Raw genomic sequence first — 13,032 nt, 5'->3', positions numbered from 1 at the left:
CCTTATTGGCTGGGACCATCACTTCCCACAGTTCAGTCTTTTTATCTCAGGTGTTTCCGATTGGGTAGTGTGATCTCTGAGAGGTTTCTATTGTACACATTTCCTTGTGCTTGTTTGTATTTCCTCAATAAGCCATTAACATTTTTTTGACTTTTTTACTGTCATACCTGAAAGGCTGCTGGTCGGTGTTTTCAACCTCAGGGCATGTTTCAGCAACACATTCATAGCCACACTTCAAAACTTTACACGCAATGATAGCATATACGAGATATTACCGTCTAGCAGATAAAGACTTTTAGAATAACACCTCACAAGGCATACCTTAAACAAAACATACCCTAATTACATGGCAGTGGTGAATATTGGTGTGCCAGGGTGTAAGAGGAGGCCTTCTCTGGGTCACTTCTTACCACCTCCCTGCAAATGTCTTCTCCTTGGGGGCAACTTCCTCCTCTTGCAGGGCCAGCTCAGTCCAAGGGATCTCCCCTGCTGGGGTAGTCCAAACAGCAAGTATAGGGGATCAATCAAGCCTAGAGTTCATATTGAAGATGAATGCTTCCCTCTCAGGCTGCCCCTGCAGCAACCCTCCCTTCCGTCAGAAAGGTACCTTTGGGCAGTTATCATAGAATCATAGAAGATTGGGGTTGGAAGAGAAATCAGGAGGTGATCCAGTCCAACCCCCTTGTCATAAATATAAAGGGAAGGGTAAACCCCTTTAAAATCCCTCCTGGCTAGAGGAAAAATCCTCTCACCTATAAAGGGTTAAGAAACTAAAGGTAACCTTGCTGGCACCTGACCAAAATGACCAATGAGGAGACAAGATACTTTCAAAAGCTGGGAGGAGGGAGAGAAACAAAGGGTCTGTGTCTGTCTGTATGCTGCTTTTGCCGGGGATAGAACAGGAATGGAGTCTTAGAACTTTTAGTAAGTAATCTAGCTAGGTATGTGTTAGAGTATGATTTCTTTAAATGACTGAGAAAAGAACTGTGCTGAATAGAATGACTATTCCTGTCTGTGAGTCTTTTTTGTAACTTAAGGTTTTGCCTAGAGGGATTCTCTATGTTTTGAATCTAATTACCCTGTAAGGTATCTACCATCCTGATTTGACAGAGGTGATTCCTTTACTTCTATTAAAAGTCTTCTTGTAAGAAAACTGAATGCTTTTTCATTGTTCTCAGATCCAAGGGTTTGGGTCTGTGGTCACCTATGCAAATTGGTGAGGATTTTTACCAAACCTTCCCCAGGAAGTGGGGTGCAAGGGTTGGGAGGATTTTGGGGGGAAAGACATGTCCAAACTACGTTTCCCAGTAAACCCAGTTAAAGTTTGGTGGTGGCAGTGGAAATCCAGGTTCAAAGGATAAAATTAATTTGTACCTTGTGGAAGTTTTAACCTAAGCTGGTGAAAGTAAGCTTAGGAGGTTTTCATGCAGGTCCCCACATCTGTACCCTAGAGTTCAGAGTGGGGAAGGAATCTTGACACCCCTGCTCAAAGAAGGACCAACACCAACTAAATCATCCCAGCCAGGGCTTTGTCCAGCCTGGCCCTAAAAAGTCTAAGAATGGAGATTCCACCACCTCCCTAGGTAACCCATGCCAGTGCTTCACCACCCTCCTAGTGATATTACTATTCAGGGAGATATTCTGCCTTCCCTCAGCTCATCTCCCCTGTAGCTCCCAGTAGCAGGTCTGCTCTGCTCCCTGCTCTGCCACAAAATGAGCTGCTCTCCAGTATTTTTGCATTCCTTAAGTACTTCTCTTCAGACTTGATTTCTCTGCCCCATTTACTTGCTGAATGTTTGTTTTCTTGGACCTCATTGTCAAATGTAGATAAAAGTTCTGTGGCTGTGGGAAATAATACTGTTACTTTGGATAGGTCTGTGTCACTGGGTTGTAGGAGTTTTGAAACAGCATTTACCATTTCCAGAGTCTTTCTTTGGAGCACAATGAGAAAAACAAAACTAACATTTTCCATTATTTTTTTTAATGCTGAAGGCTCGTAAACTTCATCGGCCCTTTTACTCAGGAGAATTATTTCTGGTTGTTGATCAACTGTGTAATCAGTTCCTTGACCAAGCTTTGATTTGTTATGAAATATGTTCAAGAGGGCAAATAAACAATGTCAGGTTTACTGCTCTAATCCCTTAATAAAATAATACAGGGAAAAGGTTTTATACAATACCAGCCTCTGGGAAGCCGTCTCATGCGGTGATGTTACATTCACCTTAGGCAGAAAGTGTGTTCCCCAAAGTTAAACATTTCAGCTTTTATCATTTATTTGAAGATGTCACAGGTTACACATCTCATTACACGTCACTAAATTCCAACCCAGTCATTTGTCCCACATCCCTAATGTAAGTGGGGAACTACTGTGGGGAACTTTCCTGGCTTCTGCACTACTACAGTTGAATTGGCTAGAGAAAGGGTCTGGGTCCCCAATCCCACTCCCTTTACCCAGATACCTGCCTCACCTCAAGGACTCCCCTTCCTCACTCCAGTGTGGAAATGGTAACATAGCTAGGTCCAGGATTCCTGGCTAACTGAAGACCCATTCTCATTATAGTCACATAGGACAGGGACTTGAGTGTCCTCACTATATGGTACTCTCTTCACACTGGACGCTTCCCTGACCCACTGATCACTTCACTCAGTTCAAAGCAAATATAATTTAATAAATATCAATTTTAAAATGAGAAAAAAATAAGAAATGTTCAAGGAAACAAGGAACCTCACTCTGGGGGCATGGGAAACACCACAAACAGCATTCTCTGGGATGTAAGAAATATTTCCAGTTTGTTCTTCACACAGCCCAGGCCTCCTGCCCCAGCCCTGGATCTAAACTGTGATGATACTGCAGGTAAGGGATCTGCTCTGTCAGTGGCCACATGAGCTGCTTCCCTGTATTTTTGCCTTCCATAAGCACTTCTTTTCAGATTTGATTTCTCTGCCCCATTTTCCTGATAATTGACTTGTTGAATGTTTGGCTTCTTGGACTTCATTTTCAAATGTAGCTAAAAGTTCAGTGGCTGTGGGAAATAATACTGCTACTTTGTATAGGTCTGTGTGTCTGGGTCGTAGCAGTTTTGAAAAAGCATTTACCATTTCCAAAATCTTTCTTTGGAGCATGTTAGGATATAGATATTCAGTTCTGTCTGCAAAGACCTATACTTTAATAATTTATGTGTATTCTTATCTCTGAACTAGTTTCCCGATTGAGGGTTGACAGGTGTTTGAAACAAAAAACAGAATGACGTGTGACAAAGTTCCTCCTCTACCTTGGTGGATCTTGCACTTAGTGACGGATTTGCTCACCTTGGAGCTTCACAGTAGCCCTCAGCTTGGCTGTTTTCATGAACTCACTGTCCTGGTCAACTCCTCCTGTGTCTGACACAAAAGTAGCCGAAAACATAGGTAGTCTAAAACCAACAATCATATTATTATGTTATTCATTTTTAAAGGCATGCAATCATGTAAGCCAATTTTGAGTTGAATTTGTTTGCTACTGTTAGTCTCTAAAAGGTATGTTCTGTTCATACTGTCTGTCTTCTTTGGGAGTAGAATGCTTCTTCTGTGGCTCATACATATCAGCAATGGCCAGAGGAATCATTTCTTTGATTGGTGCAAACTCTTCACAACAGATTTTCGTCATTGCATATAGAACTTAATAAGAATATTTTCTAAAAGTTCCTCAAGTATCTTGTTGCGCAGTTTAGTTTTTATCAAGTTTATCTGAAAAAAAACAACCATTAAACTGAAGTGTTGCTGAAAGGTAGCAATAGTAATGAAAGAACAAACAAGCCAAGTTCACTAAAGTCTTTGTCTACAGCCAAAACCATGTGTTCGAGAACTTCAAACCCAAACTGCTCAACTTGGTTTTCCCGAGCATGAGACCAGTGAACCATAGGCAAAACTCTCCTTTACTGCTCCAACTGTCCAAACTCTCCACAAAACAATGGCAAAAATGAGATATCAGCCAATCTAGGTTATTCCCAGTTGAGTTCAGCAAAAGGACTTAGTAGTGCAAGCGATTCAATCACCTCAACATTTGGTGGCAATCTCTGTTTCATCTGTTTCAAAAATGCCAGTATGAAATCTCAGCATCTACTTTTGACATCTTTGATGACGTGAGCAGTCAGTGTCAGTTCTGAACATTTTTGCAGAAAAGCGACTGTGCAAAGTGGTCAGTAATTTGACTCAACAGGTATTGTCATAGTTTAATACATCAGGCCCATTCTCAAAAATAAATGGTTTCACAACTCTTACCAACAAGCTCTAGAAAAATGTTCTCAATTCCTGCAACAGCTTTCCTGCATTAACACTCTCCACCTGTAACATCTGATTTTTCCTCCAGGCTTCCTGAATTACTGGACATAGCAAAATCAGGTAAATTTTTCCTCACTGGATTACCGCACATATAAAAAGAAATTCAGCATTTTAGTTTCTTTCTTTGTTTTTGGCTATTTGAAAGCATAGCTTTAGTTAATCAAACTGATGGACTAATGCAAAGCCACCAGGCTTCAGAAACCTGCAGTATCTTCTGGAAGTCTGGAAGTCACAGAAAGGCTGAGTGACAGGTTGTGTGGGGTTGGGGACTGATTTGTGATGCCGAATGAGATCACATGATGGTCAGAGAGAGGGAACTCCGCAACAGAGAAAGCAGTGCTTGGTGATGGAGTGATAGGACATGAGGTGTGAGGAACTTTTCAGTCTGTTAACTTGTACAATGTTGAGCTCAGCCAAACTGGGACCGAGCACCCTTGATTAATGAGGAGATCTCCTTTCTCCTCTTGCCCTAGATGATTAAAATCAAGAGCCCCAGGCGATCACCTTCTGCAGGTGTATTTGACCACTTTGTCACGGAGCTCTTTGGTTTTGACCCCATAAATGATCGGGTTGATCATGGGGGGGATGAGGAAGAAGAGGTTTGCCAAGATTATGTGAACATGGGGAGTGATGCTCTGTCCAAACCGGTGTGTCAGAGTGGAGAAAAAGAAGAGAGTAAAAGATGTCATCATCACACAGATGTGGGCTGTGCAGGTGTTGAGAGCTTTCAGACAGGATTTCTTGGAGGAGATTCTGAGGATGGCCCTGATGATCAGACTGTAGGACAGGGCAACTAGTGTCAGATCTAACCCAATGACTACAAATGCTACCACCAAGCCGTACGTCCTGTTGACAAGGGTGTCTCCACATGATATCTTCGCCACAGCTATATGCTCGCAGTACGTATGGGGGATAATTGGGTTGTCACAGAATGGCTGCCTACTCAGAAGCAGGGGCAGGGGCAGAATGAAAAGAACAGCTCTTATCAAACCCACAAGCCCTAGCTTAACTATTCTTGCATTGGTGAGGATGGTGGCATATCTCAGAGGGGTACATATGGCAACATAGCGATCAAAGGCCATTGTCACGAGTACAGCTGACTGCATAATAGAAACTGAATGAAGGAAGAACATCTGGGTGAGGCAGCCACCTACGGTAATGCCTTTCAAATTGAACCAAAATATGCACAGTGCCTTTGGCACAACAGAGGTAGATGTGCCGATGTCTGTGAGTGCCAGCAAGCAGAGCAGCAGATACATCGGTCTGTGGAGTGTCTGCTCTTTGCCTACAATAAATAGAAGCATGAAATTTCCAAACAGGCCGATAATGTAGAATATAGAGAACGGGATGGAAATCCAGATGTGGGCAGCTTCGAGGCCAGGGATGCCCATTAGGATAAATGGTGAAGTGTCAGAGGTGGTGAGGTTGAAAGCTGCCATGAGGTGATTGATCGGTCAATTGGGCTCAGAAATGCTCAAGGTACCTGGGAAGGGAAAGAATCACAGTTAGGGGGTTACACAGTTTATAACAAATATTTGTTAGCTATTTACAATCTAGAATGGGGGGTGAGCAGTGAGGTGGCAACATTTGCAGATGGCACCAAATTATTTAGGTTCTAGTCAAGTCCAGAGAAGTCCTCAGAGGGAGCTAACCCAGCCATGTGAATGGCACATGACCTTCAATGTCAATAACTGCAACATGTCTGCCCATTGGAGGAAAAAGCTTGAACTCCTGAAACACCTAACAAGCTTCTAAATTAACTGTATGAGCTCAGGACAGGGACGTGGGTGTCATGGTGCACAGCCCTATGAAACCCTGCTCGCAGCGCAAGCAGGGACAGAAACTAAGCAAAACACTGGAATCCAGGAGGAGTGAGATGGGAAATCATACAGAAAATACAATGCCATAAGATCAGTCAGTCAATGTTTCACCCTCCTCAGGACTCCTCTGTGTAGTAGTGGTCACTCTTCTCACACAGGATATTTCAGAACTAGAGGGGTTCAGGGAAGGGCAATGAGAATGCTCAAGGAGAAAGGTTGAAAAGACTGGGATTGTTACCTTACAAGTTAGATGAATAAGAGGAGGTATAAGAAAAGTCTGTAAAATACTGACTGGAAGGAGAGATGGAGTACACGTGCTCCATTTACTCTCCAACACAAGTTCAAGAGGGCATTCAATTACATTGAAACATCGTGACTTCTAAACAGATAAATAAAATGGTATATTCACTTGATGCCTAATTAGACTGAGGAACTTGTTGCCACAAAAGGAAGTTGAGGCCAGATGCTAAGCAAGAATCAGGAAGGGTTTGGACATATACACGGATAGTGACATAGATAGTGTCACGGATAGTGATAGAGGCTGCAGCACAACTCCAGTTGAAGTCACTGGAGGCTAACGACTGGTGTAAATAGGGCTATTTATTTATGTCCCTACATATGGATTTAGGGTGAACTCCTGGCTGTTTTCAAAGCTTTGCCATTGATCTCAATGGGATCAGATTAACCCTGAGTTTTTTAATTTTTGCTACAAGCTGCAAAAATCACGGGTTCGGGTCCTGCTGCAGTAAGCCCGTTTCTGTAAAGGTGCTGAAAGTATATGAAGGATACCCCCAGTTTATATGGCATTATGAGACCAGGCACGAAAGATGGGGATTCCAGAACACGTGGGCCCTGATTTGGCTCTCAGGGAGGCCAGCGTCAATCTGGAGTGACCCAGTGAAGGTTGAATGCAAGAGCAGAATCTGGCCAGTGTGCGGCCCATTCTTGTTGTGAAACCTCTGGTAACACAGATACTCACTGCAGAGGCTTTGGCTGCACTTTCTAATAGGACAGTGAAGTTGCTGAATTGGAAAAAAATGAGTGAACCAGAGGAAAAACTACACCGTCCAAAAAAGGAAGCTATTGAGACAGATAGAAGGACACAGTAAGAGACAAAGTACTCATCTTAAAAACAAATATTTGTATAAACTATCTCAATATGATCTTTCAATTTTACCAGGTAAATCCCTTGGTGTTTCTGACAATACTAAACAAACAGTTCAAGTCACAGTGGTGGTGAATTCCTGCCCAGATGGTTTTTCACTTCCACCCTGGAGCCCTTCCTCTGCCCTTAGCAATAACTTTAGTACAGGAACAGGCAACTCACCGAAATCCTGCTCAGCAGAGAAAAAAAATCTCCATACAGTGACAGGAAGGGAGAGCCCTGAAAATCAAGGTATGAATCTCACATGTCTGACACTCGCCATGTTGGGCAGTGAGTTTTATGATTCCCCTGTACAGTCCCTGCAGACTCTCAGATTGGCAAGGAATCCCAGATAATTCCCTCGGCTCCATGAGACATGGGCAGAGCAGAAAATTGACCCTGGAGAACTTCAGCTTGAGTGCCTCCCCCGGGAGTGAAGAAATAAATTGCTGATACCAGAGGCTAAAGATTGTCAGGGTAAACTGTCTTGCAGAATGTTGTTCAGCCTAGCAATTGACAATGTTTTTTTTTTCCTCCAGGTATAATCTGCACTACGTGCGGAATACTGCTACAAGATACGGGACAAAAAAACATTTTCAAGTGATCGTAGCAGCATAGCAAGACATACTGCCCATGCAAAGTCAATGCTACTCTGTGAAGGCCAAATGAAGTGATCCTCAATTGATGCAAGCCATAGGGCATGAAAAAGGCTTTCTTCTCCCAAGATTCTGGTATCAAAGGTGTTTGCCAGTATAACTTTGTGAGGTCTAAAGTGGATATACATCTGGAAGACCAAACTGTTCTAATATTCCATCTCCACTCTGCATCGGGTAATCATCCAATTTTAATACTGCGTCGATCTTTCAGACATCAATGCAGAAAAGGGACTGTGATATCCTGTGTGAGAACTAGTTCAATGGTTCTTCTCCACTCACTGTGGTGTTTGACATTGTTATGCCCTGCTGGGATGAGAACACAGGGGTAAAGGAATCAAACAACCACTATATCTGGATCTTTTGGACTGGATACAGTCCCTGCCCCATGCTTGCATCACAGGTGCCTGGGGGCCGAATTTTGGATGCTGAAGGTATGAGTGTGATGGGTTATCGGCCCCGGGGTGCAGTCTGGGAGCCATGGAAACTGCTGCGACCTTCTAACCACCCAGCTGGGCTGGCCCTTTTCCACCCTGCTTTGCTGGTGATTCAGCCTCTCCAGGCCCTGTGATCACCCAACACGACAGCAGATGGTGCCACACACCCAAACTGAGCTACCCAAGGGCTTACTTAAGTCACACAAGTACAAAGAGTAGACACTGGGTGTTAAAGGGTTTTACCTTCACCCTGCTGCTTTCTCTGACTGAATCTATCAAGATAAACACAAGTCATCGTGGCTGATGATGGACGTGGGTGTAATAAACAAGTGCGTAGAACTTGATTGGCTGTTGTGCAGGTGTGCAGCTTAGAGGGAGCACTGATGTCACCCCCCCATCCTAGTGGCCACGGTCTCATTTAGCAGCCATTGGTGAAAGGGTTTGTGACCATGTGTTTGATTTCGGAAAGCTGGGTGTGGATTGCTCTCTCAAACACAAATCCCTGAAGTCTCTAAATGTACCTGCTGTGAAGACTGTTAGTAGCAACATTTCCAGGCCTTGTCACACATCTTTGAGGGCATTTGTATCAAGTCCTTGTCATTGCTGACACTTGCTGTAGCTGCTCCACCTTCCTGGGCTGTGGGGTTCCAGGCCTCCTGGGCTCCAGAGAGTCCTTCCCCTCCTTCCACAGTGGCAACACAGCCAGGACTCATCCCTCTACCACAGGTCTTCCCCCTCGGATGATGCACAGTTGGGCTATCTACCCTTAGACCCTTCCACCCCAGCTCTTGCCCTCTCTGTTTCCCTGGCACTCTTCCTATGAATCCCTTCCTCTGGCTTCCCTTCATAGATCAACCCTTCCCCAATGTCTATTTTGTTTGCATAGACTGGGTCCCTTCCCAGCCACTTTCCCAATTTCTTAGCAGAGAGTTTGGCCTAGTCTCCCCAGACAGCTACTGGGGCAGCTCACCCAGCTTTCCGGTGTCTCTTCTTCACTACTGACTGAGACACAGGCTTATATACTATAGCCCTGGGATTCACATTCACCGGAGCCCTGGGCTGTCCATTCCATCGCCACCCTTAAAGGTCAGCTCTGCCTTGACAGAGAGCAGATCAAACCGGGCTACTATCAGAAAGTACCCAAGCTGGTTCTGGGGTAGCTGTGGCTGACATTGCCCTGACACATGCTTTCCCAAGACAACTGCTATCTGCGAGGGTCTAATGTCATTTCATTGTTGGATGATGTAGGAGAAACCGCTTCTATTCAGTGACAAATGCAGCGAGTTCTGGGGCTCCTGCGATTCAGCCTGTCTGCTGTCCGGTTTTGTGCCCCAGAAGGTAGGCTGTTGATAGTGTGATACTGTGGGAAATGCCCCAGATTAATAATTGTAGTGCTTCTGTGCGGAGGGAGGGCAACCTGGCTCCTCCCGATTTAATTACGCAATACATACATGGTATGTTGTCTGTTAAGACACTCATGTGAATTCCCTTGAGCAGTGGGAGGAAACGGGAGCAGTTATTCCTGACTGCCCTGAATTACCACAACCATGACTCAGAGGCAGTTCTCAGAATCCTCAGGAAGGCTTTCCAGAATCTTTCTTTGGTGCATAATACGAAAAACAAAACTAACATTTCCCATTGATTTCTTTAATGCTGAAGGCTCGTAAACTTCATCGGCCCTTTTACTGAGAAGAATTATTTCCATGGGTGCCTTCATTATGTCTAAATATTGAATATGAGAGGAAGGAGTGATTCATACTGGTTGTTGATCAACTGTGTAGTCAATTTCTTGACAAAGCTTTAATTTCTTACGAAATATATTCAAGAGGTCAAATAAACAGTGTCATTTTTTACTGCTCTAAACCCATAATAAAATAGTACCAGAAAAAGGATTTATACAATACCAGTCTCTGGGAAGCCGTCTCGTGCAGTGATGTTACATTCATCTTACGCAGAAAGTGTGCTTCCCAAAGTTACACACTTCAGCTTTTTTCCTTTATATGAAGATTTCACAAGTTACACCTCTCTTTATACATCACTAAAATCCAGCCCAAAATCTAGTTTGTCCCATTCCGTACTGTATGCAGGGCAATGGTCCTGCTGTTGTGGGAAACTTTCCTGGCTTCTGCACTACCCAGGAGAATTGGCTAGTGAAAGGGTTTGAGTCCCCACTCCCACTCCCTTTACCCAGAGACCTGCCTAACCTCAACGACTCCCTGTGACTTTGCACTCTATATTATTTTATGAAATAATGATGAGTGTGAATATAATGTAACTAGAATATGCTTCATGCAAAAGGTCTCTTGTAAGGTATCATTACAAAGCTTATAAGTTACTGAGTGTGGTCATCCTATTTGTATAAATGTATCACTCTTGTATCTGAAACTAGAAATATGAAATATAACTCTGAGGGCCTATTTTAATTATGCAAAGTGTGGGCCATTAATGGTGGTTTGGAATCTTAATGGCTCCCATGAAGCTAGACAATTGACTGGGATGTCTCTATTTGCAGTCATGTCTTCCTTGAGTCAGGGTGGGAGGAATGAAGGCTTGGGGTCTTACCATGACATGTGATCATGTCACCTGAACTGGAATCCATCTTTAACCTTGTGCTTTTCGATTGAGAAGGAAGGGGTGGGAACCCAGAGAGGGACCAAGGATTCCCACTTTATGCAAAAGATATAAAAGCGGTGGAACAGAACAAAAGGAGTCCATCATAAGCAATCCCCCAGATACCCTGAGCTGAGCTGGAACAAGGGCTGTACCAGGGGAAAGAATTGTGCCCAGACTGGGAAGGTGTCCAGTCTGTGAAAGAAACTTATTGAACCATCTCTGAGGGTGAGATTTTATCTGTATTCAGTTTTATTACTGTATTAGGCTTAGATTTGTGTGTTTTATTTTCTTTTACTTGGTAATTCACTTTGTTCTGTCTGTTACTACTTGGAACTACTTAAATCCTACTTTCTGTATTTAATAAAATCACTTTTTATTTATTAATTAACCCAGAGTATGTATTAATACTTGCAGGGGGCGGGGGGGACGACAGCTGTGCATATCTCTCTGTCAGTGTTATGGACGGTGAACAATTTATGAGTTTACCCTGTATAAGCTTTATACAGGGTAAAAGGGATTTATTTAGGGTTTGGCACCATTGGGAATTGGGCATCTGAGTGTCAAAGGCAGGAACACTTCTTAACTGGTCTTCAGTTAAGCCTGCAGCTGCTAGGGGAAGCGGTTCAGACCTGGATCTGGGTTTGCAGCAGGCTAGTGGGTCTGGCTCAAACCAGGCAGGGCTCTGAAGTCATAAGCTGCTAGGGGCAGGAAAGCAGGAGCAGAAGTAATCTTGGCACATCAGGCAGCAGCTCCCAGGGGTTTTCTGTGATCCAACCCGTCACACTCCCCTTACACTCTCCTGTGTAGCAAAGTCCTTGTAATGATGACATGGCTGGTCCCAGGATTCCTGGCAGGCTGAAGCACCAGTCTCATTGTGGTCACTTAGGACAGGTGCTAGGGTGGCCCCACTCCAGTGTGCCCTTTTCACACCAAATGCTTCCGTGACTCTCTGATCATGACATTATGTTCAAACCAAATATATTTTACTAAACAATAATGGTTAAAAAAATGAAAAAAAAAAAGAGAAATATTCAAGAAACAAGGAACCCCACTCTGCGGGCATGGGGAACACCACAAACAGCTAATTCTGGTATGTAAGAAATTTTCCCAGTTTGTTCCTCACATGTCCCATGCCTCCTACCCAGGCCGTGGCTGCTCTGCCTGATACTGTAAGTGAGGCATCTGTCCTGGTGGTGGTCATACTCCCTTAGGCTCTAGGTTGCAGTATTCTTCTCCCCAGCATCTGTCCTTCCATCTCATACACGTACACCCTTCTGCCTTCTGGGCTGCTTCTCTGCCCCTTATGTTTCTGGCTGCTGCTGCTCTCCCTCCAGCTCAGCTTGAAAGACTGCCAGATTTCTGCTGCATTATTAGCCCAAAGTCATTTAAAAACTAACCCAAAATTAGCTCTATTTCTTGAAGCAAAGGGGTATTTTTTAATCAACACATTGGCCTATACATCAAGAAAGAAATGGAAGATTTCATTAGATATCTAGTACAGATTTGATGTCTTTTTAAAAAGCTACAAGCCCCAGCAGGAGTTGATGCACCTTAGCAACAAAGCTATGAGATGACAAACAAAATCAACCCCCCAGTGCTGGTACTAGTATCCCAATTGAGGGTTGACAGGTGTTTAAAAAAAATGACTGTATTAAAAATAATCCAAAAGTAGCCCAAGACTTATGTAGTCTAAAAACAAAAAATCACATTATTATGTTATGTTTTTTTCTAATGGCATTCAATGATGGTAATCAACGTCCATATTTTGAGTTGAATTAGCTTGTTGCTGTTAATCTCTAAATGGCAACATTTCATCCTCGCTGTCTTCATTGGGAGTAGAATGCTCCTCCTACTGCTCATACATCAGCAGTGACCACTGCAATTATTTCTTTCTTTGGTGCAAACTGTTCACAACAGATTTTGTGTCATTGCATATGTGCCCTAATAAGAATGTTTTCTATAAGTTCCTCTTGCATCTTCTTGCACAATTTTGTTTATATCAAGTTCATCTGAGAAAAAAAACAATCATTCAACTGCAGCATTGC

At 43.5% G+C, this 13,032-nt stretch overlaps 2 protein-coding genes across 2 annotated transcripts in view; both read right to left on the bottom strand.

Annotated features, from left to right (window-relative positions):
* Positions 1 to 13,032, bottom strand: part of LOC311513771 (olfactory receptor 51G2-like) — a gene marked incomplete at both ends in the record, with an annotated part of 350,119 nt that overhangs the window by 204,726 nt on the left and 132,361 nt on the right. The window lies entirely within an intron of this gene.
* LOC311513399 (olfactory receptor 52N2-like) lies at positions 4,821 to 5,759 on the bottom strand (the record flags this gene model as incomplete). Its single annotated transcript, XM_084615213.1, has 1 exon — positions 4,821 to 5,759. One exon carries the CDS (start codon positions 5,757 to 5,759, stop codon positions 4,821 to 4,823), a length of 939 nt encoding a protein of 312 aa, XP_084471339.1.

Source organism: Lepidochelys olivacea, assembly GCF_965140295.1.
Source record: "Lepidochelys olivacea isolate rLepOli2 genome assembly, chromosome: 1".
Taxonomy (NCBI): domain Eukaryota; kingdom Metazoa; phylum Chordata; order Testudines; family Cheloniidae; genus Lepidochelys; species Lepidochelys olivacea.
The sequence above is the reverse complement of the archived record's forward strand: the minus strand, read 5'-3'. Positions and strand labels throughout refer to the sequence as shown.